The sequence below is a fragment of the Tursiops truncatus genome, chromosome 17 (genome assembly GCF_011762595.2).
Source record: "Tursiops truncatus isolate mTurTru1 chromosome 17, mTurTru1.mat.Y, whole genome shotgun sequence".
Classification (NCBI taxonomy): Eukaryota; Metazoa; Chordata; class Mammalia; order Artiodactyla; family Delphinidae; genus Tursiops; species Tursiops truncatus.
In genome coordinates this window covers 23,183,607-23,210,999 of record NC_047050.1, presented here as the reverse complement: position 1 = coordinate 23,210,999, position 27,393 = coordinate 23,183,607, and the positions used below count along the sequence as shown (strand labels likewise).

At 41.4% G+C, this 27,393-nt stretch overlaps 1 protein-coding gene across 3 annotated transcripts in view; it reads left to right on the top strand.

The window, feature by feature from the left end:
• TPD52 (tumor protein D52) overlaps positions 1 to 27,393 on the top strand; it is a 119,189-nt gene that overhangs the window by 49,002 nt on the left and 42,794 nt on the right. For 2 of the 3 annotated variants that reach the window (XM_019926280.3, XM_073794548.1), the window contains exon 1: positions 23,483 to 23,631. The exons of the other annotated variant lie outside the window; for it this stretch is intronic. In XM_019926280.3, coding sequence (XP_019781839.1) covers positions 23,586 to 23,631 — 46 coding nt within the window. In that variant the 5' untranslated portion in view covers positions 23,483 to 23,585. Of the gene's footprint in view, positions 1 to 23,482; positions 23,632 to 27,393 lie in introns of those variants that run through there. 3 annotated transcript variants of the gene reach the window in all.

The following is a 27,393-nucleotide window of genomic DNA, read 5'->3' as shown; positions in this document are numbered from 1 at the left end:
AGTGTTAAGAAGCCCCTCACATGCGTAAAGTTCTTAGATGCTCAGAGACAGGCTTTGGTACTGACACTGAAGACCTCGTGTACTCAAGAATCATCACAGCTTCTACTGGACATATTTTGTTTTTGGAATGAAGGAAAATTCTCCCATTTTTGAGCCATTCTTTTATGTCGGTTCTACAAAATTGCATGTAACTTTATAAATATTTTTAAATGATATAATTTCATAAATATTTAATATTCTAATTTGATTTTGAATTGTAAATGTCAAGTATTCTGTTTTGGGGAGTTTTATGTTTTATTATACTTTGCATTTTTGTGCATTTTTAGAATGTTTTTATGAGTCAATTTAATGTACTGAAAATAAAAACTAAAAAAAAAAGTAATGGCTTTATTGAGATAAAATTCTCATACCATACAATTCACCCATGTAGTGTATAATTCAGTGGTTTTTAGTATATTCATATACTTGTGCAGTTTTTATCACAATCGGTTTTAGAACAGCAACACAAAAGATACCCCTTACCCGTCAACAGTTACTCTTCACCTCCCCCCACCCGTTGCCTTCAGCCCTAGGCAGCACTAATCTATTTCTGTCTCTATATATTTACCTATTCTGGACATTTTGTATACATGGATTCATACATATATGGTCTTTTGTGACTTCTTTTGTGGCTTCTTTGACTTAGCCTGATGTTTTCAAGATTCAGCCACGGTATAGCATGTATCAGTACTTAATTTCTTTATTGTCAAAAGCATTCCATTGTGTGGAGATAGCACATTTTACTTATCCATTCATCAGTTAATGAGCATTTGGGCTATTTCCACTCTTTGGCTATTTTGAATACTCATGTACAGTTGTGTGAATGTATGTTTTAATTTCTGTTGGGTGTATATGAGGGCGATCGCTGAGTCATGTGATAACTCTGTGTTTAACCTTTTGAGGAACTGCTAGTCTGCCTTCTACAGTGACTACACTGTCTTACATTCTGACTAGCAGTGTATGAAGATTCTGTATCTTCACCAACGCTTGTTATTATCAACTTTCTGATATTTGGTAGAATTCACCAGTGAAGCCGTTTGGGCCTAGGCTTTTCCTTATAGTAGTAGTATTTTGATTACTAATTCAATCCCTATACTTTTTAAGACTTCTTCTCACACTTTCTATTTATTCTTGCTTCAGTTTCAGGATTTTATGTTTTTCTAGGTATTTGTCCATTTCTTTCTTTGTTTTTTTTTAATTTATTTTATTTTTGGCTGCATTGGGTCTTTGTTGCTGTGCGCGGGTTTTCTGTAGTTGTGGCGAGTGGAGGCTACTCTTCATTGCGGTGCACAGGCTTCTCATTGTGGTGGCTTCTCTTGTTGCGGAGTATGGGCTCTAGGCGTGCGGGCTTCAGTAGTTGTGGCTCGTGGGCTCTAGAGCGCAGGCTCAGTAGTTGTGGCGCACGGGCTTAGTTGCTCCGTGGCATGTGGGATCTTCCTGGACCAGGGCTTGAACCCGTGTCCCCTGCATTGGCAGGCAGATTAACTACTGCGCCACCAGGGAAGCCCAGTATTTGTCCATTTCATCTAAATTATTTAATTTATTGGAATACAGTTGTTCATAGTATTTCTTTATAATCCTTTTTATTCGTATTTCCATGGTTGGTAATAATGACCTTCTTTCATTCCTCATTTTATTTCTGCCTTGCATTTTAAAGCTTTATATTTTAGAAAAATTTCCATAAAGTCCTAACTAATTTTTTAACAACCACATACTATTTTATAAATAACCTATTTATGACCGTTAATATTTATAAATAATGCCTCAATTAGTATCCTTTTATATATTTTGGTGTATTTTTGGTGATACTGTGTGTCTGAGTGTTCTTAGTTGAATTTGCTAGGTCAAAGAGATGTCATATTCAATATTAGTAGATATTAACAAATTCATAGAATTTTCACCAGTCTGCATGAAAGAGTTTCTTTTCAGTCTTTCCAGCACTGAGAATAATCTTACTTTTTCATATTTGCCCCTATGATTTATGAACATTTTTATCTTACTTTGATTTATACTTATTAATGAGGTTAAAGGTTTTTGTCATATATCGGCTATTTACATTTATTTATCTATAACGAACTTTATATCCTTTGCACTTTGTTGTTGGGTTATTAACGAGGTTTTTGTTATATTAAGGAAATTAGACTTTGACATATGTCTTCTAAGTATTTTTTCCCCCACTAGTAGTTTCTTTTACCTTTGTTGGACATTTTTGCCACATAGAAGTTTGACATTTTTATGTGGTCAGACTTTTCCACCTTTTCCTTTCTGGTTCTGGCTTGGTATCAAGTTCATTTTCTTAACCACTGTTCATTGCTGCCTCCCGTGTAATTAGGCTCTTTTAGGCTTGAAGAAACCAATATGCTTGGTTTACCTCGGTTTTACCTGGTTTACCTCTGTTTTACTGTAAACATTCATAGAGAATAGGAAGAATAGGATCAGCCACATGATCAGGTTGTATCTTTGGAACATAGCAGTAGTCCAGGAGTTTAGTCTGTAGTCTGTTCGCTGCAGGTTAGATGAATAGAAAATCCAGAAACCGTCTCCTTAGAGACTGTGTTCCACCGTTATGGTCCCTCCCCCTTTTCTTCTGCTTAAATGACTTGATCTTTCTCCTCTGCTTGCTGGCTTCTGTGCTCTCATTGCTCTACTTATTGTCATCTTTCTTTATGTCATTGTGGTTTCTGTTCTCATGACTGACCCTCTCGTTGTCTCCATTTTAGCCTCCTGTTCTGAGAAAAGATCAGACTGGTTGGCCTGGTCACACTGTTCATTGTAAGCCACCCCAGATGGGTGGAGATTTTCTGTCAGGCTTGTCTTCCATCTGCACATGGGCCTCTCTTTGCACTTGGGGCAGGCTCCCTAACCGATCAGCTATGGCTTCAAATGTGGGGTCCAGTGAGAGAAACTAGGGCAGGCTCTGTGCTTAAAAAAGTTTGAAAGCTTGAAAAGGTACATGTGACGGGAATTTTGAAAAACCAGAGGGAGCATTGTAAGTGACAGGCACCTTGCTTGACTTGGCTTGTGAAATGTATAGCAAGCCAGTCACCTGTTCTATAGGAAGCAGGTGCACCCCTAACCCCAGATGCTATCAGTGCCCTCTATGGACTCACATCAGTGGAGAAGATGTGACTCAGACATGATTCATCCTATAGGGGAGCAGAGGAAATTGGGCGCTTGGCAAAACTAAGCCTTTGGAGTGGACCCTGTTATGCGTCTGAATTCAGGCAAGTCTTTGAAAAAAGACACCATTTCAGAGGCCTTGGAGAATGGAGTCTCTTTGACAAAGGTGTGAGGTTATAGATGGAGGTGTGGTAGAGGACAAGGCATTCCCTGGAGAGGGGATATCTGAACAAAGTCAGCAGGAAGCAGAGGAAGTGCTGACTCCCTGGGTTTCTGAGTCTGAGTTAGGGAGGTTAAAGATGGGGAGAGGTCAGTTAGCGTCCAGAAGCTTTGAGGCGATGCTTGGACTTCATTTGATAAGCAGTGGGGAGCTATTGAAAGGTTTAGGGTTGGACAGTGACATTTGTTTGTACATTCGTTCAACAAATATTTATTTATGTCAGGCATTGCACAATGTGCAAAATAAACCAAAAAAGAAAAATATATATACTGCTCTTGTATAACTTACGTTCTAGTGGGGGAGAGAGTCAGTAATCAGTATGCATAATAAGTATATTATATAGTATGTTCGGTAATATATACTATTGACGAACTAAATAGAACAGGATAATGGGACTGGTTATGTGTGTATGTGGGTTAGGAAAGAGCGTAGTTGTGATTTTAAATAGGTGGTCAAGGTACGCTTCAGCGAGCAGGCAGCAGATGATAGAACCTGGTAGTACATTGGGGAGAAGAGTCCAGGAAGCCAGGTCCTATGGCATTGAATGGGGAGAAGGACCGAAGAGTCTGGAGGCAGGAAGATCACTTGTGTGAACTGATTTGATGCCTCAGTTTGGAGGTGGAATTTCTTTTCCACTTGGTATATCTTTTTGCCTTAGCAAAGAAGTCCATCAGTTAACTAGCCTGATAAAATCTGCTTTGTTTTTTTAAATTTAGGAGAGATACAATTTTGAAACTAGTGTTATTCTTTATTGCCAGGAGTTCAGAGTTTCAAGTGTATTTATTGACTACTCATATCAGAATCACTTGGAATACCAGTTAAAAATAAACATGCCTGGACCCTGCCCATACCTGATCTTGAAAGGTAGAGGGGATAATGGTTAAGAACACAAGCTTGAGACAGTCTATTTGGGTTCAAATTCTGAATCTGACTCTTACTTGTCTGGGAGGTCTTAGGCAAGATATTTAATGTTTCTGTACCTCAGTTTTCTCATGTGTACAGTGGGAATATTGCTCATGGTAAGGATAATATCTATTTCATAGCATTGTGAGAATTAAATACAGTTGACTGTTGAGCAACACAGGTTGGAACTGTGCAGGTCCACTTATATGTGGGTTTTTCAGTAAATATACTACCTGTAGTTTCATTTTACAGATCTTTAAATTAACTAGGTGGGAGGAAGAATTCTGTGTTCAATTAGACATCACAATAGGTGGAATCAAAAGAACTAGGCTTGAGTCCCGATTCTATTTAAACAGTTTCAGCTTCCTGCCTTGGGTGAGTCATTTTCATTTCCTTTGCTTTTGAGGCAGATTTTTGAGTGTGTAGGGTCCTGCGCCCTTAACCCCCGCTTTTGTTCAGGAGTCAGATGTCAATTCATGTGAAGTGTTTAGAACACTGCTTGTCATATCCTAAGCCTTTAATTTCAGACACAATCATTTTTGTTTTTACTGAATCATAATTCCTGAAGGTGAGGCCATTAATCTTCATTTTTAATAGATACCCTGAATGACTCATTTGCCCATGTGCTGTATTGTTACTAATTGCAAAGCTACAGTAATAATGCTTGGTGACTTTTGTTAGAATATGGGTCAGTGTCAATTTTCCAGATAAGAGTGGTTTATTTAGTAACACATGCCGTTGTTTACTGGGTGCATATGCTAAGCATGTTCTAGGCTGTTGGCAGCAACCCTAAAGGGGTAGGTAGATATTAACCCAGTTTTACAGATGAGAAAATTGAGGCCTTTGCTAGGGAAGAAACTTGCCGAAGGTGAGACAGCTGTGGAATTGTCATGGATCTCCGGCTCTGCCCAACTCCAGAGCACTTGCTCCTTCCATGAAATCAGCTTCTAGTTGCTCAGCCTTTTAATCTTGCAAATGGATACTTTTTATGCTCAGATATTTCCCGTGATCCTGGTATTCACACCTTTGTATAGTCACCTCCTGCAACAAGGTACCAGGTGTAGAATATGGCAGAAATGATGATATGTGATGTCACTTCTGAGATGAGGTTCTAAAGGACTAGTTTCTGTCTGTCTGTCTGGCTCTCTCTCTTGATCTCTTGCTCTGGGGGAGTTCGCTGCCCTGTTGTGAGCAGCTCTTTGGAGAGGCCCACGTGGGGAGGAACTAGAGCCTCCTGCTAACTGCTGTGTGAGAGAGCTCAACCCTCCAGCCCCAGTCAAGCCTTTGGATGTTGCGGCCCCAGTTGGTACCTGGCCTGCGACATCATGAGAATCCCTGAGTTAGAACTACACAGCTCAGCTGCTTCCTGATACCTGGCCTTCAGAAACTGTGAGATAACGAATGGTTGATGTTCTAAGCTGCTGAATTTTTGGGTAATTTGTTGGACAGCCTTAGCTGACTAGTGCATTTTGCAATTTTATTATGAACTTCTGAGTTCTACCCCTTGATCCCGACATCCTGGTGCCCCTCCGCGTCCTCCACACTATTCCCAGTTGTTTACTCCTTTGTTAGGCTTATTTGTTATCTAGATCATCTCTGCTCCCTTTCTCCTCACTAAGTGTGTTATTGACTGGGTCCCCGGTGCTATTTACTAGCTAGTCTATCACTGTAGCACCCAGTAGAGCACTCAGTGACCATCAGCTGGCCAGGTGGCTGAGGGCAGTGGACCGACTCATCCTTGTCTGGGATCCTTTATTTATGCATGTCATGAGTCGGCCTCCACCAGCAGCCAGAACGGACCTTGATCCAGGTAGTTTCCCAGTGATAAAGATTCTAGTTTCTGTTGTAAAAGCTGTATGGGTATTTAGATGGAAGGGCTGAGGACACCCCGGAGTCTTCCTGCTTTTCTCCCTCTGCTTGTTCTTAAGCAGCAGAGCCAACTCTAAAAAGAAAATTCACTTTGGTTAGCGTTTCTGTTTTTACTTCAAAGTAAGACAATGTGGCAGAAAAATCATTAGGGCTTGGATCAGCTTATTGAAAGCAATAATCTTCCTATTAAGACAAATATCCCCATGGTTTCTGGTCTTTGGGAGCTTTTCCCGGGTGTCATTCTCCCCCTCTGCAGTTATCACCCTTGGATTTCCAGTTCTCAAAATTTGGAGGCCAGATTTCTTTAGAGGTTTGTCTTTCTAAATCAAATCCTCTTATGGAGAATCTAAATTTGGAATTGCTCTCTGTTTTGATCAACATGCCAGTTAGATATTTAGAACACTCTTTAATGAAATGCTGGGGCCATGTATGTCTTCTTAGAAATCCACAGAAAAGATTTAACTGAATTTTGCCAAGAATAAAAGACTTTAATGATAAATGTAGGTCTTGAACTTGGTGTCCTACTTCTATGTTGAATAGATAGATATCTGTTTCTGGCTACTTCTAGAGAGATATTAGCCCACTAGCCAGTTCTGTGAGCCATCCTCACTTGTGGTGAAGATCCTTTGAAGATGGTAATGTTCTTCCATAAATTTTCAACATCTTTAGCTAGGAAGCAGGTACTCAAACCACTACAATTGTTTTCTTAAAAATACATGGGAGGAATTTAATTAGAGCTGCTCAGATGAATGTCTAGTTTGCATTAATAATGGAGCTTGATAATTAAGTCATCATTTCTTTTATCATGAACTCAGACCTGCTCTAAACATGCTTTCTGTGCTGGTCCTTCAGATACTTATGAAGCCTTGACAGTAGCCCAAGCAGATGAGTTTCAGTGCCCTGGGTGCTTTCCCATAGGCAGAATGGCAGAGTAGGTGAAGTATGTTGTTTGTTTAAGTAGTAAATTATTTTCATTATTTTATTTTTTTTTTGCGGTACGCGGGCCTCTTACCGTTGTGGCTTCTCCCGTTGCGGAGCACAGGCTCCGGACGCGCAGGCTCAGCGGCCATGGCTCACGGGCCCAGCCGCTCCGCAGCATGTGGGATCCTCCCGGACCGGGGCATGAACCCGTGTCCCCTGCATCGGCAGGCGGACTCTCAACCACTGTGCCACCAGGGAAGCCCCTGTGCTCTGTCTCTTTATCCCTCCCTCCTGCTGAACCCTTGGCAACCACTGGTAGTTTTACTATTGCCCTGGTTTTGTTTATTTATTTATTTTTTGCTGTGTTGGGTCTTCGTTTCTGTGCGAGGGCTTTCTCTAGTTGCGGCGAGCGGGGGCCACTCTTCATCGCAGTGTGCGGGCCTCTCACCGCTGCGGCCTCTCCCGTTGTGGAGCACAGGCTCCAGTCACGCAGGCTCAGTAGTTGTGGCTCACGGGCCCAGCTGCTCCGCGGCACGTGGGATCCTCCCAGACCAGGGCTCGAACCCGTGTCCCCTGCATTAGCAGGCAGACCCTCAACCACTGCGCCACCAGGGAAGCCCTCACCCTAGTTTTGGCTTTTCTAGAATGTGATACAATTGGAATCATACAGTATATGACCTTGTCAGACTAGATTCTTTCATTAAGCAATGTACATTTAAGGTTGCTCGATATCTTTTCATGGCTCAATAACTCATTCCTTTTTATTGCTGAATAATATTCCATTGTCTAGGTGCACTACAGTTTATCCAGTCACCTGTTGATGGATATCTTGGTTGCTTACAATTATGAACAAGGCTGCTCTAAACATCTGTGTGCAGGTTTCTGCGTAGATGTAAGTTTTCAGCTCCTTTGGGTAAACAGCTAGGAGTATGATTGCAGGACCTGAAATAGGTTATTGGCCTGGTGATTCCCTCTTGTTCCCCGGTGACTGTACACTTGTTGACAATGACCTCCCTACTGGGACAGCCTAACCAAGCTGCTGCAGGCCAGAAGGAGTGGCACAGTATATTTAAAGTGATGAAAGTGAAAAACCTACAGCCAAGAATATACTACGTGGCAAGGCTTTCGTTCATATTTGGTGGAGAGATCAAAAGTTTTACAGACAAGCAAGAGATAAGAGCGTTCAGCACCACCAAACCTGTTTTACAAGAAATGTTAAAGGGATTTCTCTAAGCAGAAAAGAAAAAGCCACAACCAGAAACATGAAAATTATGAAAGAAGAAATCTCACTGGTAAAGGCAAACATACAGTGAAGGTGGGAAATAATCCACACACGAAGCTAGTAGAAAGATTGAAAGACAAGAGGAGTAAAATCGTCTATATCCACGATAAGTAGTTAAGAAATACACAAAACAAAATGATGTAAAATACGTTGCCAAAAACAGTAAAGGTTGGAGGGAGGAATAAAAATGTAGGGTTGTTAAAATGTGTTTCAACTTGAGATCAGCAACTTAAAATAGTCACATATATATTGCTATATATATATATTGCTATATAGAAACCTCATGGTAAACACATACTAAAAATCTATAGTAGATATGCACACGCAAAAGAGAGAGGAATCCAAACATAACACTAAAGATAGTCATCAAATCACAAAGGAAGAGAGCAAAAAAGAAGAAAGGAACAAAAAAGAACTACAAAAACAACCTCAAAACAATGAACAAAATAGCTCTGACTACATGCCTATCAATAATTACTTTAAATGTAAATGGACTAAATGCTCCAATCAAAAGATGCAGAGTGATGGAGATTCCTCAAAAGATTACCAATAGAATGGCATATGGTCCAGCAGTTCCACTCCTGGGTGTTTATCTAAAGAAAACAAAAACACTGATTAGAAAAGGTACATTGCAGCTTTATTTACAATAGCCAAGATATGGAAGCCACCTAAGTGCCCATCAATAGATGAATGGATAAAGAAGATGTAGGGTGGTGTGTGCGCACGTGCGCCTGTGTCTTATTACTCAGCCATGGAAAAAGAATGAAATCTTGCCATTTGCAAAAACATAGATTGACCTAGAGGGTATTATGCTAAGTGAAATAAGTCAGACAGAGAAAGAAACATACTGTATGATATCACTTATATGTACAATCTAAAAAACAAGGCAAATGAGCAAACAGAACAGAACAGAAACAGAGTTATATATAGAGAGAACAAACAGGTGGTTGCCAGAGGGAAGGAGAAAAAAAAAAAGAGTGAGGGAGATTAAGAGGTACAGACTTCCAGTTGCAAAATAAATGAGTCACAGGTATGAAAATGTGCAGTGTGGGGAATATAGTCAATAACTATGTAATGTCTCTGTACGGTGATAGATCATAACTGGACTTATCATGGTGATCATTTTGAAATGTATAAAAATACTGAATCACCAGGTTATGTAACAGAAACAAACATAGTGTTGTAGGTCAATTACACTTCAAAAACAAAGAAACTCATAGAAAAAGAGATCAGATTTGTGGTTTTCAGAGGCAGGGGCTGGGGAAGGGGGAATTGGATGAAGGCAATCAAAAGGTACAAACTTCCAGTTATAAGATAATTACTAGGATGTAATGCTTAACATGATAAATATAATTAACACTGCTGTATGTCATATATGAAGCTTGTTAAGAGAGTAAATCCTGAGTTCTCATCACAAGGAAAAATATATATTTTTATTTCTTTAATTTCATATCTGTATGAGATGATGGATTTTCCCCAAAGTTGTGATAATCATTTCATGATGTCTGTAAATCAAATCATGCTGGACACCTTAAACCTATATAGTGCTGTATGTCAATTATATCTCAATAAAACTGGAGGACAAAAAAATAAAAGAGGAATTTAAAAAATCTACCTCAGGGGCTTCCCTGCTGGCACAGTGGTTAAGAATCCGCCTGCCAATGCAGGAGACACGGGTTCGAGCCCTGGTCTGGGAAGATCCCACATGCCACGGAGCAACTAAGCCTGTGCGCCACAACTATAGAGCCTGCGCTCTAGAGCTCGTGAGTCACAACTACTGAGACCAAGTGCTGCAACTACTGAAGCCCGCACGCCTAGAGTCCATGCTCTGCAACAAGAGAAGCCATTACAGTGAGCCCGCGCACCGCAACGAAGAGTAGCCCCCACTCACTGCAACTAGAGAAAGCCTGCGCGCAGCAACGAAGACCCAACACAGCAAAAAAAAAAAAAAAATCCACCTGAAGCTATGTTTAGCAAAATATTTTTGTCATTCGGCTTCCTCTAAATTTTGCTGCATAAAAGGCCTCAACATCTCAGTGGCTCTCAACAGTCTTTATATGTCCCTCATGTTACATAGATATCATTTTCATGTGGCCAGACCTTAGTCACGTGGCCACATCTAAGTACAAGGGAGGCTGGGAAATGGAATCTAGCTGTGTGCATAACAATAAGAGGAAATTTGTTCTGTGATTAGTTAGCAGTCTTAGCCATGTTGAGTAAATGATTCAATCATACAGTAGCTCTTTATTTTGATCTTTCAGGGACAACAGGACAGTACTTGCATGACTGCAGAGTTCTGGGTGCTTTTTAGGAAAGCACTTTTCACCTCATGTCCTGTTCCCATTGCATCTTGAATTATCCTATCATTTTACTTCTGAGAGAGCTTATTGGAATAAAGAAAAATGTGTGTTGTTTCAACAAATACCTGTTTGATAATGATGGCTTCTAAAACTGAGAAAAGTCAGTAAGGAGCCTGAATAATAATAAATGTGGCTGTTATTTAGTCAGATTTTTAAAACTTGTCAGGTCTCCTGTCTTTTGTCAGAGGAAAGAGGCTATTTTGAAGCCTTCTAGCCCTTGATTTAGTTTCAGGATAATGGACTCCTCTTCACTTGTGACATTGGTATTCTCCTGTTGCCTTTAAAAAGAAAAGTACATGAAACTTGTGGCTGGATATGGCATTTCTTATCCAGAGTAGCGGGTTTTTAGATAGAAATGCTATAGATTTTAGCATGAGACTCTATTTCTTAATAAAATTTAGGAAGAAATGGGCGATGTTTGTGTGGTGTATTTTTTTAGTGATCAATCCACTAGATCTACTTTATTAACTAATTATAGTTGCAAAGCAAGCTTGGCTGCCCTATGTGTGTGACTTGGCGGTAGCGTATTCTGAGCATGTTTGGTCGGCCTCAGCTTGCTGCTGATTGAAGTTCACGGCCAAATATTGATTTTAAATAGGTGCCTACTGTTGCCCAGCAACTCTCATTCCCTTCAGAAGTGTTTCCTATGAGCCTCTAGTTGCTGAGAATAGCTGTGTAAGCACTGTGAAAGTTTTTCCAGATTAAAATTTGGTCCTCCAGTTCATTTATTCCTTTCAGAGCTCTGACAGTCGGGTGTGTTTATGCCCCCCTGCAGAGCCCTCTTTAAGCTCAGTCAACAACTTGGAAACATTCAGCTTGGGCGAAACCTCTTTATCTTCCAGTATTCTCTCCATAGAGACCACTGTGCTCTTAAATACACCATTAATACCCTTAGATGGGACGGCCTGCTGCCATTCTCTTATTACTGAGCAACTGCTCCAGACTCTTCATATTACTGTAATTCCAAACTCTAAGTAATTATCACATTGAAAAGGCCAGGCAAGTGTACACCTGTTGTGACATAGCCGATTTTGTCCCCCGTCTAAACTTGCTTGCTTTGTGAGCTGCTAGGGAAGAAACAAACGGGACAAAAACAATCCCTGAAGAAACAAACACCCTTTGGCTACAAAATCTGTCTCTTATTTTCCAAGATAGATATTTCGTAAGTGCTAAGGCCATGTAAAATGACAAGCATTAGATTTTGCTTAAGCTTTCATCCTAAGGCAGATTAGCAGCTGTTGTCCAAAGCAAGCATCAGGCCTCACCTTGGAGTTTGTCCAGGAGGCAGAATCTCAGGCCCCATCCCGGATCTGTTAGGTCAGAATCTGTAGTTTATCTCGGTCCCAGGTGGTTTGTGAATGTAAAAGTTGGAGAGGCACTGGTTGGAAAACTTCAGCCTGAGGCTGCAATTACTGAAACCACTCATCAATGTGAGGAGGGATCATAACACTTGAACTCAAACTCTATTTATAAAATGAAAAATTTGTGTATTGTAGTTAACGATCTGAGCACATGGCGAATATCGAGCTATTCTGTTATTTCCTGCTGTGCTCATGAAACCTCTTCAGTCTGAGGACAGTAGTGACAAGAACACGTCCCGAATGGATAAGAGATGATCTCACTGAAAGAGACCTTTTTGCACAATTTTAGAATCCAGTCCCGGCTCCCTGGAGATAGAGAATTCAGGCATTCTTGAGATTTCTCGACAGGTTCTGGCTCTCGCAGTTGAAGACTCAACCAAAAAGTGTTTGGAGGTAGTTATTAAGGGGAGGGAATGAAGCCTCTTGCTCTTTTTTTTTTTTATATATATATATCCTCTGTATCTTTATTAATTTTTTTAACATCTTTATTGGAGTATAGTTGCTTTACAATGTTGTGTTAGTTTCTGCTGTATAATGAAGTGTATCAGCTATATGTATACATATATCCCCATATCTCCTCCCTCTTGCGTCTCCCTCCCACCCTCCGTATCCCACCCCTCTAGGTGGTCACAAAGCACCGAGCTGATCTCCCTGTGCTGTGCAGCTGCTTTCCACTAGCTATCTGTTTTACGTTTGGTAGTGTATATATGTCCATGCCACTCTCTCACTTCGTCCCAGCTTACCCTTCCCCCTCCCCGTGTCCTCAAGTCCATTCTCTACATCTGTGTCTATATTCCTGTCCTGCCCCTAGGTTCATCAGAACGATTTTTTTTTTTTTTGTAGATTCCATATATATGTGTTAGCAAACGGTATTTGTTTTTCTCTTTCTATCTTCACTCTGTATGACAGATTCTAGGTCCATCCACCTCATTACAAATAACTCAATTTCGTTTGCTTTTTATGGCTGAGTAATATTCCATTGTATATATATTCACATCTTCTTTATCTATTCATCTGTTGATGGACACCTAGGTTGCTTCCATGTCCTGGCTGTTGTAATAGTGCTGCAGTGAATATTGTGGTACATGATTTTTTGAATTATGGTTTTCTCAGGGTATATGCCCACTAGTGGGATTGCTGGGTCATATGGTAGTTCTATTTTTAGTTTTTTAAGGAACCTCCATACTATTCTCCATAGTGACTGTATCAATTTACATTCCCACCAACAGTGCAAGAGGGTTCCCTTTTCTCCACACCCTCTCCAGCAATTATTGTTTGTAGATTTTTTTGATGATGGCCATTCTGACTGGTGTGAGATGATACCTCATTGTAGTTTTGATTTGCATTTCTCTAATGATTAGTGATGTTGAGCATCCTTTCATGTGTTTGTTGGCAATCTGTATATCTTCTTTGGAGAAATGTCTATTTAAATCTTTTGCCCATTTTTGGATTGGGTTGTTTGTTTTTTTGATATTGAGCTGCTTGAGCTGTTTATATATTTTGGAGATTAATCCTTTGTCCGTTGCCTCATTTGCAAATATTTTCTCCCATTCTGAGGGTTGTCTTTTCATCTTGTTTATGGTTTCCTTTGCTGTGCAAAAGCTTTGAAGTTTCATTAGGTTCCATTTGTTTTTTTATTTCCATTTCTGTAGCTGGTGGGTAAAAAAGGGTCTTGCTGTGATTTATGTCAAAGACTGTCCTTCCTATGTTTTCCTCTAAGAGTTTTATAGTGTCTGGCCTTACATTTAGGTCTTTAATCCATTTTGAGTTTATTTTTGTCTATGGTATTAGGGAGTGTTCTAATTTCATTCTTTTACATGTAGCTGTCCAGTTTTCCCAGCACCACTTATTGAAGAGACTGTCTTTTCTCCATTGTATATCCTTGCCTCCTTTGTCATAGATTAGTTGACCATAGGTGCATGGGATTATCTGGGCTTTCTATCCTGTTCCATTGACCTATATTTCTGTTTTTGTGCCAGTACCGTATTGTCTTGATTACTGTAGCTTTGTAGTATAGTCTGAAGTCAGGGAGTCTTGATTCCTCCTGCTCCGTTTTCTTCCCTCAAGACCACTTTGGCTATTCGGGGTCTTTTGTGTCTCCATACAAATTTTAAGATTTTTTTGTTCTACTTCTGTAAAAAATGCCATTGGTAATTTGATAGGGATTGCATTGAATCTGTAGATTGCTTTGCATAGTATAGTCATTTTCACAATATTGATTCTTCCAATCCAAGAACATGGTATATCTCTCCATCTGTTTGTATCATCTTTCATTTCTTTCATCAGTGTCTTATAGTTTTCTGCATACAGGTGTTTTGCTTCCCTAGGTAGGTTTATTCCTATGTATTTTATTCATTTTGTTGCAGTGGTAAATGGGAGTGTTAATGTCTCTTTCAGATTTTTCATCATTAGTGTATAGGAATGCAAGAGATTTCTGTGCATTAATTTTGTATTCTAAAACTTTACCAAACTCATTGATTAGCTCTAGTAGTTTTCTGGTAGCATCTTTAGGATTCTCTATGTATAGGATCATGTCATCTGCAAACAGTGACTGTTTTACTTCTTCTTTTCCAATTTGTATTCCTTTTATTTCTTTTTCTTCTCTGATTGCTATGGCTAGGACTTCCAAAACTATGTTGAATAATAGTGGTGAGAGTGGACATCCTTGTCTTGTTCCTTATTTTAGAGGAAATGCTTTCAGTTTTTCACCATTGAGTATGTTTGCTGTGGGTTTGTCATATATGGCCTTTATTATGTTGAGGTAGGTTCCCTCTATGCACACTTTCTGGAGAGTTTTTATCATAAATGGGTATTGAATATTGTCAAAAGCTTTTTCTGCATCTATTTAGATGATCATATGGTTTTTCTTCTTCAGTTTATTAATATAGTGTATCACATTGATTGATTTGCATATATTGAAGAATCCTTGCATTCCTGGGATAAACCCCACTTGATCATGGTGTATGATCCTTTTAATGTGCTGATTGATTCTGTTTGCTAGTATTTTGTTGAGGATTTTTGCATCTGTGTTCATCAGTGATACTGGTCTGTGGTTTTCTTTTTTTATGCCATCTTTGTCTGGTTTTGGTGTCAGAGTGATGGTGACCTCGTAGAATGAGTTTGGGAGTGTTCCTCCCTCTGTATGTTTTGGAAGTTTGAGAAGGATAGGTGTTAGCTCTTCTCTAAATGTTTGATAGAATTTGCCTGTGAAGCCATCTGGTCCTGGGCTTTTGTTTGTTGGAAGATTTTTAATCACAGTTTCAGTTTCAGTGCTTGTGATTGGTCCGTTTATACTTTGTTTCTTCCTGGTTCAGTCTCTGAAGGTTGTGCTTTTCTAAGAATTTGTCCATTTCTTCCAGGTTGTCCATTATATTGGCATAGAGTTGCTTGTAGTAATCTCTCATGATTCTTTGTATGTTTGCAGTGTTAGTTGTTACTTCTCCTTTTTTCATTTCTGATTCTGTTGATTTGAGTTTTCTCCCTTTTTTTCTTGATGAGTCTGGCTAATGGTTTATCAATTTTGTTTATCTTCTCAAAGAACCAGCTTTTAGTTGTATTGATCTTTGCTATTGTTTCCTTCATTTATTTTTCATTTATTTCTGCTCTGATCTTTGTGATTTCTTTCCTTCTGCTTACTTTGGGGTTTTTTGTTCTTCTGTCTCTAATTGCTTTAGGTGTAAGTTTAGGTTGTTTGAGATTTTTCTTAAGCCTCTTGCTCTTTAATATCTCCAAAAGCATTTCTTAAAGGAAAGAAAAAAAAGCCTCTGGCCTGTTTATTGGACAGGAGCTCAATTTCAGTTATTTTGAGAGGGCAGAAACACACTCCACCCATAACATTCAAAGCTCCTGCCAAGTGAGAATTTCTTTGCAAGTCAATAGGTCAAGTAATAGAGTTGGTTGGAACTCATTTATCACTTAAAGATTTGCATTTAGGTCTGAATAATTTGAATATATTACTAGTTTGTGCATTTTTCTGGAGAAGGGGGTTCCAAGGGGTAATGTTTTTTCTTAGAACACAGTGCCACAATAGACTTTTTTCCCCTTGGGTTAGAAAATAAACGGAGAAAGTAATGGCATTCTCATAGGGAGTATTTCCTACAATTCTAACATAGAATTTCCAATCTGAGGGCTGACATACTTTCAAAAGAAAGTCAGGATTATGCATGTAGGAATTGAAGCCTCCTTCTGAGCCAGGGATGTCGTCCTGAACTGCCTTCTTTATCTCATCCATCGCATACACCACAAAGGAACATACAGACCAACCACCCCCACCTCCTGTTCACTCACTTCTAGCCTCTCGTCCTTCCCCTGGCCTCTGCTCCCCCTTACCTGTCTTCTACCATTGCTGTGACTAAAATTTCTATGCAGGATCACCGGGACACCGAGTCCAGTGGCTTGTTTATAAATCTCTGTAGCATTTGGTCCTCTCCACTTTCTCTCCTCCCACTATTCCTGTGGTATTGGTCACTGAAGTTTTTGTCCAGGTTTTTTGCCTCTTGAGAGCACTTGAGCCAGACTGCCCGAGTTTGAATCCTAGCTTCACCACTTGCTAGTTATGTGTCTGGGGCGAGTTATTTATCTTTTGGGTGCTTCAATTTTCTCATCTATAAAATGGGGGTAGTGAAAAAACCTACCCTACAGGGTTGATGTAACGTGCATAGGAGAATGTCTGGTACATAGTAAGGGTTCCTTAGGGGTGAGTTATCATATTGTCATTGTCTTCATCACCATCACCACCACCACCACCACCACCATCATCATCACCATCACCACCACCACCACCACCACCACCACCACCACCACCATCACCATCACTACCACCACCACCACCACTGCCATCACCATCACCACCACCACCACCATCATCACCATCACTACCACCACCACCACCACCACCACCACCATCATCACCATCACTACCACCATCACCACCGCCACCATCACCACCACCACCATCACCACCATCATCACCATCACCACCGCCACCACGACCACCACCACCACCACCATCATCATCACCATCGTCACCACCACCACCATTACCATAATCACCATCAGCACCATCATCATCATCATCAAAGGGCAGTTCTTGCTCTTTGCAGGCTTCTTGGCCTGCTTCCTATTTGTAGGTGTTCACTGCCTTTTTTCTTTCTTCCTTTCATAGGACCTGTCTTCTCTTTGGGCTCTTCCTTGACAGTCTTGGGGTTTCCCACATTGATATCTTTGGTCCTAACCTTTTCCTGAGCCCCAGAGTTTAATTTCTAACCACTGGCTGGCCATTTACTTTCAGAATTTTCTGAGCATTTTAAACCCAACCTGCCAAATGGAATCCACTTTCTGGTCCTTCAAAGTCTCCTCTCTCCCTCCTTCCACCACTCCTCTTCCCTCCTTTCATCTTCATTGATGCCATCACAGACTTCCACAGCTCCTGCTGGGGAATCACAGGTAGAGCTTGGTCTTTATTTCCCCCACACCCCAGTCATCCAGTTGGGCTTCAGGGTCTGTTGAAGATTCCCTCCGTGGTACCTTGGAATATGTCTTTGCCTTTCTCTTTCCACTATTGCTCCCTGGAGCACACTCTTTGTATTAGTTTGCTCTGGCTGCCATTGGGTGGCTTAAACAACAGAAGTTTATTTTCTTACAGTTCTAGAGGCTTGAAGTCCAAAATCAAGGTGCCAACAGGGTTGGTTTCTGGTGAGGACTCTCTCCTGGGCTTGTGGACAGCCACCTTCTCAAAGGCCTCACAGGGCCTTTCCTCTGTGCATGTGCTTCCCTGGTGTCTTGTCTTTTCTTATAAGGACACCATTCCTATTGGATTAGGGCCCCACCCTATGACCTTATTTAACTTTAATTACCTCCTTAAAGCCCTGTATCCAAAATACAGTCACATTGGGGATTAGGGCTTCAACATATGAATTTTGTGCGGGACACAGTTCAGTCCATAACAGCCTTGGTGCTGCTGATGGTTTCACTGATCTCCTATCTCCCCTCTGTGATCCATGTTCATATAGAGGCAGGAACGATCTTTCTAAAACAATGGTCCCCAACCTTTTTGGCACTAGGGCCTGGTTTCATAGAACACAGTTTTTCCACAGACAGGGTTGGGGGCAGGGAGGGTTCAGGCGGTAATGCTGGTGATGGTTCAGGAGGAAATGCGAGCGATGGGGAGCGGCTGTAAATGCAGGTGAAGCTTCGCTCACTTGCCCTCTGCTCACCTCCTGCTGTGCGGCCCAGTTCCTAACAGGCCACAGACCGGTACTAGTCCATGGCCCGGCGGCTGGGGACCCCTGTTCTAAAACAGAGCTCTGACCACCTCCTTCCCATTTCTAATAGCTTGACACAGCTCCCCCTTGCTTAGATGCAGTGTGAGGATTCCTGCTATGGGACTTTTGGGCTCTGTCCTTCAGTTCTTTACCCTTACTAATCTGGAAACTGGAGATAACTTTACCAACCCCGTGTTGCCATAAGGATGACGTAAATGCTGACAAGTAATTGTTGTTTTGTTGTTATGAAAATCACGTTCGTGCTCCATAGTCTGCTGTTCAAGGTCCTCCATCACTTTGTTACTCCGTGTGGTCCCCTGCCAGCAGCCTCCCCTTGTCTGGTGCTTGTTAGTGATGCAGATGCTGCACTGTAATTAGATCCTCAGGTGATTGGTATGTGAGGGTCTGGTTCCTCACCTGCTTCTTTACTGCAGTCCAGCTTTCTCCTGGTGCAGAAAGGAGACAGGCCTTGGAGACAGACAACGTGGTTTCAAATCCCAGCTCCTGGAATTTGGTTTCAAATCCCAGCTTTGGGTGGGCGTGGATGTTTACAGACCCTGTCTCTGCTTTGTTTCCATCTGAAAAATGGGGACAGTCATAGCACTTACCTCACAGGGGTTTTTCGAGGATTAATTGAGACATTGTGTAAATAATGGAGTCTCTACCCTTGTGATTTTAAATTGGATTTCATATTTGAAACTAAGTACCTTTTTGTGTGCTTGGTTCATGGTACTTTTTTTTAAATTGAGGTATTGTTAATTTACAATGTTGTGTGGTTTCAGGTGTACAGTAGAGTGATTTAGTTATACATATATATATATTCTTTCTCAGATTCTTCTTCATTTTAGGTTATTATAAGATATTAAGTATAGTTCCCTGTGCTATACAGTAGGTCCTTGTTGTTTACCTACTTTATATATAGTAGTGTGTATATGTTAATCCCAGACTCCTCATTTATCTCCCCTGACCATCTCCTTTGGTAACCATAAGTTTGTTTTCTATGTTGTTTTGTTTTGGCTTTGAGTCAAGGTTTCCTTACGTGGCACTGGGGGGTAAATGGCGGTGGTGTTTCTTAACCCCTCGGCCTCTGTACTGTCTCATGCTGATCATGGAACAGGGTCCTGCTGGTTTTCCTCAGGCAGGATGTGACCAGCAAAGATATGATGGTGAGACTCCTTTTCCCGTGGAGGGTCAATCAGCTGCTTCTTCAGGGGAAGGTGGAGAGAATCCTTTCAGGTCTCAGCAGTGGCCAGGAACCAGAAAGGGTCTGTATGTCTATCCCTTTGTGACACTTCACCCCATTATGGCTGGGAGAGAGAGCCTGTTCCTTGCCGCTCCAGCTGCTTCAAGCCTACTTAACCCCATAAAGAGGAGTTCTTCTCAGTCAGTTTTAAAAAAAACCTTTTCAAACTTACAGAAAGTTTGCAAGAATAAGAATACTAATGGGCTTCCCTGGTGGCGCAGTGGTTGAGAGTCCGCCTGCCGATGCAGGGGACACGGGTTCGCGCCCTGGTCCGGGAAGATCCCACATGCCACGGAGCAGCTGGGCCCGTGAGCCATGGCCCTGAGCCTGCGCGTCCGGAGCCTGTGCTCCGCAACGGGAGAGGCCACAACAGTGAGAGGCCCGCGTACCGCAAAAAAAAAAAAAAAAAAGACGACAGCTCCATATTCTACCCAGATCATTCACCCACTGCTCACATTGTACCCCATCTGCTCTATCATTCTCACACGCATAGTAGTTTATTTTCTGAACCATTAGAGAGAAAGTTGCGTACATCATAGCACTTTGCCCCCAAATCCTTCCATTTGTACTTTCTAGGGAGAGGGATATTCTCTTACATAACCACAGTACAGTTGTAACTTCAGTAAATTCAATATTGATACAATACTTCTATCTCATCTGCCATTGTATTCCAGTTTTTTTAAACTGACCCAGTAATGTCCTTTATAGAATTTCTTTTTTCTCTTTGGTTCAGGACCCAGTCTAGGATTAGGTATCATTTCTAGTTGTTATGTCTTTTTAGTCTCCTTCAATGTGGATCATTTTCACAGCTTTTTATGACATCAACATTTTTGAACAATGCAGCCTCTGCCTCTTTAAAAAAAAAAAAAAAAAGAACCTTTCTCATTTCGGATTTGTGTGATGTTTCCTCATAATCAGATCCAGGTTCTGCATTCTTAGCGTGAATACCTCGTAAGTATTCAGGGTATCACATTTGAAGATTCATGTCCACCTGCCTCTCGAGTGATAGCAATGTTGATCATCCAGTAAAGGTAGTGTTCAGTTTCTCCCCCGTGTTGTTACTGTATTTTCCATTCCAACACCTAATTAATCTGTGGGGAGGCCCCAAAAGACCACGCATATATCCCACTTATAAAACTTTCTTCCTGATTCTTGCCTGAGTCTCTATGGTGACGGTGGATGCAGTGTTTTTCTCTAAGAGGCTTCCTTCTTCCTCTTTATTGATCTCCTTATTATTTGTATGGCATGTTAGTCTGGGTTCTTCAGAGAAATAGACCAATAGGATATCTATATCTATATATCTGCATCTATGTCTATAAATAAGAGATTTACTGTAAAGAATTGCCTCACAATTATGAAGCAGAGGAGTCCCAAGTAGTCACAGCTGGAAACCCAGGAAGGTTGATGATATACAGTAATTCCCCCTTATCTGTGGTTTCACTTTCTGTGCTTTCAGTTACCCGCAATTCTAAAACATTAAATGAAAAATTCCAGAAATAAACAGTTCATAAGCTTTAAATTGTTCACCGGTCTGAGTAGTGTGGTAAAAACTCGTGCTGTCTCACTCCTCCCCGCCTTTGACGTGAATCAGCCTTTTGTTCAGTGTATCCTGCCCGCTAGTCACTTGGTAGCCAGCTCAGTTATCAGATTGACTGTCACGGTATCACAGAGCTTGTGTTCAAGTAACCCTTGTTTTACTTAATAAAGGCCCCAAAGCACAAAGAGTAGTGATGCTGGCAATTTGGGTATGCCAGAGAGAAGCCTTTAAGTGCTTCCTTTAAGTGAAAAGATGAAAGTTCTCAACTAATTAAGGAAAGAAAAATATTGTATGCTGAGGATGACAAGATCTACGGTAAGAATGATCTTCTATTTGTGAAATTGTGAAGAAGGAAAAAGAAATTCGTGCTAGTTTTGCTGTTGCATCTCAGACTGCGAAAGTTAACAGCCACAGTGCATGATAAATCCTTAGTTAAGGTGGAAAAGGCATTAAATTTGTATAATAAGGTATTTTGAGGAAGAGAGACCACGTTCACATAACTTTTATTAGTATATTTTTGTAATCATTCTATTATTAATTATTGTTAATCTCTTCCTGTGCCTAATTTATAAATTAAACTCTATCATAGGTATGTATGTATAGGAAAATTTCTCATGGTTTCTGCCCCCATTGGGGGTCTTGAAACGTATTCTTTACTAATAAGGGGGGCACTCCTCTACTTCTAGTTTGAGTCTGAAGGCCTGAGAATCGGGAAAGATGACGGTGTAAATTTCATTACAAGTCCAAGTCCAGACACAGAAGACTGATATCTCAGCTCGAAGACAGTCAGGCAGAGAGAGTGACTCTTCTGTTCAAGCCTTCAACAGATTGGATGAAGCACATCCACTTTGGGGAGGGCAGTCTGCTTTACTCAGTTTACCGATTAAAGTGTTAATCTTGTCCACAAACACCTTCACGGACGCAACTACAATAATGTTTAATCAAATATCTGGGTACCTCGTGATCCAGTCAAATTGACACATGCAGTTAACCATCGGATATGGACTCTTGGACTCCTATTTTTAATGGTTTATAATCCACTGCTATCCTTAATTATGATGGTGATCAAATTGTCCTGTATTTGGCCAGCTGGCTGCTGTGTCATTATGACACGTTCACAGGATCTGATATCTGTGGCCTGGCACTCCTGTTGGGCAATCGCATCGTCTGTCTGTGTGCCCTGCAAGCTCCCTCCAAGTAAATTTTTGTGTGTTATATAGCTTTTCTGTAGACTATCTCTTGAACTCTTTCAAAATTAGGGAGAACCTGCCTAGACATATTTGAATGATGTGTTAACGGGCAGGTAGAAACTTAATATTGTTTGTAGTCATTAGTACTTAACTCCGTTTCCATTTGCACTAACAGGAGTCATCCAGTGGGTTATTGCTCTGTGGTGTATACTTTACTGGCTGGAATATTAACTTCTGAGCTGCCCATGGGTGCCCTCTGCTGGCACTGCAGTGCATACACACTTTTCTGGGATTTTTCTTCTGCCCACTTTGTCTTTTGGTTGATTGGTCTCTCCAATTATCACACAATTATGGATCATGCAGTGCAAACAGTTTTGGAACCTGCTTTGTTTACTGATATCAAGAATATCTTTCCCTGTAAATATATACATTTCTACGTCATCATGTTCATGTTTGCATAGTTTTCTATTATGTGAATGTTCTATTTAGCATTTAAATAATCCACTTTTAGGAAGCATTTGTATTCTTTATTTTTTCTATTTTATATAGCACTAAAGTGGACATTCCTTGTATACAAACCATTCATATGTGACTTATTAAGTTGAACTTGATAAGTGGATAGGAATTTGACAGGTAAAAATATAGGGACAAGAGACTAGTTGGAGAAAATTGCATAGGCCAAGTTTAGGATGTATTCAAGCAATAGGAAAATCAGGTTTGGCTGAAACGTGGTGGGGTAATAGTGCGAGATGGTTGGAAAGTAGGTATTGTAGGATTCTTTCTATTGAACTGATAGACTCCAACTCCAACCGTAAGTGAAGCAGAATCGAAATTTCTCTGTTTAATAACTGGGAACCCCAGGGCAGCTGGATCTAGGGACTCAGATGCTCTTGCTCTGTCCCTTTGCTGTCACCGATTGTCCCTCTGTCCCTTCCCAGTTTCTGCACTGGTTCTCTTGCCTGTTGGCATGGGGACAGAAAGAGCTCTCAGCTCCCCCAGCTGGACATATGGGAAGAGTCACTTTCTCCCATTACTCATTGAGTAAACATCAGGGAAGGTCTGTAGTTGGTGCTTTTGGGGGTCAGATGTCTACCCTTAGACTAGTCCCTGTGAGCACGGGGATGGGGTGTCTGCATGGGCCAGATCTGAAGCGCTAGCCCACACCTGTGCCCAGGGGCAGAGGCCGGAACCACGGAAGACTCTCCCGCAGGAACCCTGTGGAGAAGGTGAAGCGGGATTCTTCAAGGAAAAGAGGGTGCTAAAGAGACAAACAGGAGATGTCTGCCACACTGCGGGGCGCTGGTCCGTCCTGGAACGCTTCAGGTAGGTCCGCGGTCGGTGCGGTCAGTGACGAACGAAAAGAGGGAAAGGATGAAAAAGGCATATTACGTGTACACGTTGGACGAAGAGCTCTTGGTGGTGCCTCAGCATAGAGGTGGAAAACGTGGAGGTGATTCCTCTTGCCTGGACTGTGGCAGTAGACTCTGAGTCCCCCCTCTTTTTTTTTCTTTAATAATTAATTAATTAATTTTTGGCTGCATTGGGTCTCCGTTGCTGTGCACGGGCTTCTCATTGTGGTGGCCTCTCCTGCCGCGGAGCACAGGCTCTAGGCGCACGAGCTCCAGCAGTTGTGGCACATGGGCCCAGCTGCTCCACGGCATGTGGGATCCTCCTGGTGAGTCCCCCCTCTTTTAGCCTCTTTCTATCTACAGTGCATCCTATACACTGTTTCCAGAGTCATCTTTATAAAACATTTCATCCTGTTTCCCCCTGGCTCAAACACCTTCTGTGACTTTTTTTGCACGTTATATTAAGTATAAAAATTTGTCACTCAAGGTCTTTAATGGTCTGTCCCTAAGCTACACTTCCATTTTTTATATCTTACAGCCCCCTTCTACTTAGTTTCTGAATCTTGAGCCTACTGAATTTTTTTGCCATTCCATTAACATATCCCATGCTTTTCCCACCCCTGGTTCGCTGTTCTTATTTTCCTCACGTGCTAGAATGTATTGACTGCGACCAGAACTACAGCTGGTTCAAAGAGACAGATTTTACATAATGGTCCTAAGATTATACCTAAGTGAGTAGAGTAAGAATTTGAGACATCATTTAAATTCTGAATGCTCATGTTTATAAATAAGGCATGCAGTGTCTGCATAAGCTGTTATTTCTTTCTTCACTCCCTGTGGATTAGAGCGAGGACAGCAGTCCAGAATGCAGCCCCTGCCCTGGAGGGAAGGCTGTCCGGGCCCAGAGGGACTGGCAGGTGGACGCATCACATCCTGTGTGCTGCTGGCGGAAGGGAGAGCTGGAGAAGGCAGGGCTTCCGAGAAGAGATGGCGTTTCTGCCTGAGTCTTGAAAGACGAATGAGCTTAGCAGGCAGAAAAAAGGCAGCATTTCAGGCAGAGGGTGTAGCATGGGGGTCCACACCAAAGATCAAGGACATGGGAATTTTGAGGGTTCTGAGGAGCTTGGAGGTGGCTGCAGCTTGCTCTGTTACCTGTGTCGGTGCTAATATCTTTTATCTTAGTTCCGGCTGCTGTAATAAGTTACCACAGAATTGGGAGGCTTATAACAACAGACATTTGTTTCTCACAGTTCTGGAGGCTGGGAAGTTCAAGGTTGGTTGATTTGATCCTGGTGAGAGCCCTTTTCCTGTTGGCAGATGGCTCTCGTCTTGCGTCCTCGTGTGGTGGAGAGAGAGCTCGAGTTAGCTCTCCTTCTTTTTTTGGGAAGACACTAATCCCATCAGGGGCCCAATCCTCTTGGCCTCATCTAAACCTAATCATCTCCTAATACCATCATATTGGGGGTTAGGGATTCAACATATGCACTGTGAAGAGACACAAACGATCAGCCTGTAACACTTTCTAACACTTGTGGCTCAAGGAGGAAGCATGAGAATGGAGAAATGTTTTTTTCCACCAGTGATTTGGTGACCACGTGTAGAGTGTTGAAAGGGTCAGGGGCCCCATTAACCACATCTAGTCCAAGAACGTAACTGTGATGCCTGCCCTATCTTGGTAAGAGATACTATGGATTTCAAGAAACCAGCCAACTCATTTTTTCCAATAATAAGAAACCATTTATTCTATTTCTAAATATAGAATAAACAGCATTTATAGTTGCCCAAATTTTGGTATCTCTTAGGAGAAAAACACAGGTTGATTTTTTGTTGTTGTTGTTACAACTAAACTTTTTAAAAACTTAGATAGACTTGCCAAAAATAGAGTACAACATGAGACTAACAGAAAAAAAAATAGAAGATAACTCTTAAGATGAATATAGACTGTCTTGGTGCATATATATTTTATACACTAGCCACAGATTGTTTTTTTCATGCTTAAAATATTTTGTTTCATATTTGCTTCCAATCCAGGGACAGTATATTGAGTTCCCGTTTTATCAGGTGGACTTGAAAAGGTAGAACACGGCCTTTTTTTTTGTTATGCAGTAACAGACCATCTCCCGCCTACGAGAGGGGTTGCTTTTATTTTCACCTTTTTAATATGAGCTGAGCCACGTGGGTGAAAGCAGCAGGAACCGTAAATGCTTTCACTCTGGCAAAGGCCAGGGTTAGCTCAGAAAGGGTGTGTGAAGAGGCTGGGAAGTGGATCTGGTGACTTAGAAGTTTTGTTTTATAAGCCAACCAGGACGGTTGCTGTGCAGGTCGTGTTCGCACCCAGGCTACTGCCACCCCTGCAGGCCTGACCTTGGTTAACAAGGAAGGGGCAGGGGGATCTGGGCGCTTCACCTGCAGGGCTTTTCTTCTCTTGAAACGGAAACACCATCTTTGCAGAAAAGGGAAGGGAAGGGAAGGAAAAGAAAAGAGAGGAAGACAAGTCAGACTGACATTTTTGTTACACTAAAGCCAGACGTTGCTTTAGATAAAGTCATCTTGGAAATGGAGGTTTATTTCTCTACCAAGCCACACACAGAAAGCCGGTCGCTTAACCAGGAAGCTTGGCTCTCAGGACTCCACTCTAATCCAGGGTGGAAAAAAAGTAGCCCCCAGATGGCATTTGTGGGAGATTACTGGCTGGTAATCCTTCCTTGTCCTAGAAGATTAAGTCTGCCCTGGTGTAGTTGTGGTCAGCTGAGTGAGTGATTTAAAAAAATAATAAATTGTGGTTTCTTGTCAATCTGCCAGTGTCTGACATTTGCTTGAACTGTTTGTACATCGGGGCCATGTTGCGGCACCAGGTCCTCCTTTGTTTATTGAAGAAAACTCCAGCAAGCTTGGTTTCCTGTCCAGGTTGTTGCTTGTTGGCTGAAATGAACAGCAGGTGGTGACTAGAGCCTTTCCTCAGGTTGCTGGGGAGAAGTCATTTATTAAACAGCCCTCTTGTCCCAAGGGCGTGACGGCTGCACCTGGGCCAGGAAGCCAAGCTCTCAGAAACCTGGGCTTGATTTTTTTCGCGAGGTTGCCCAGTGCAGTGATCCGAGGGAATACGGGCAGAGCAGCGCTCAACCGAGGAAGAGCAGGCAGTGATAGAACTATGCGTTCTGCATTCATCTGGAATGGACAGTAGAGAGATGGATTTTTACGAGGACTACCAGTCCCCATTTGATTTTAACACAGGAGTGAACAGAAACTATCTCTACCTGTCTCCTAGTGGAAATACATCCCCACCAGGATCACCTACTCTTCAGAAGTTTGGTAACTACTAGTTTTCGAAAGTTAAGTTTGCTGTAATGAAACCTGTACACAACTTGGGATTTGCCGGGCCTTAAAATTCTTAGTGTAAAAAGGTACCGGGATATTGCTCTGTTGCCACTGGTTCGTGAAGCTGCTACAGATTCCAAGCAGAGAGCTAGATGGCTCATTAAATATTTAGAATATATGTTATATATTTAAATATATATAAATAAATGGGAACTTAGATTTTATTTTATTTATTTTTTAATCTTGTATTGGAGTGTAGTTGATTTACAGTGTTGTGTTAGTTTCAGGTGTACCGCAGAGGGATTCAGTTATACATATACATATATCTATTCTTTTGCGGATTCTTTTCCCATACAGGATATTACAGAATATTGAGTAGATTTTAAAGGTAGAACTATTTGTATGGGCATTAGAGGTC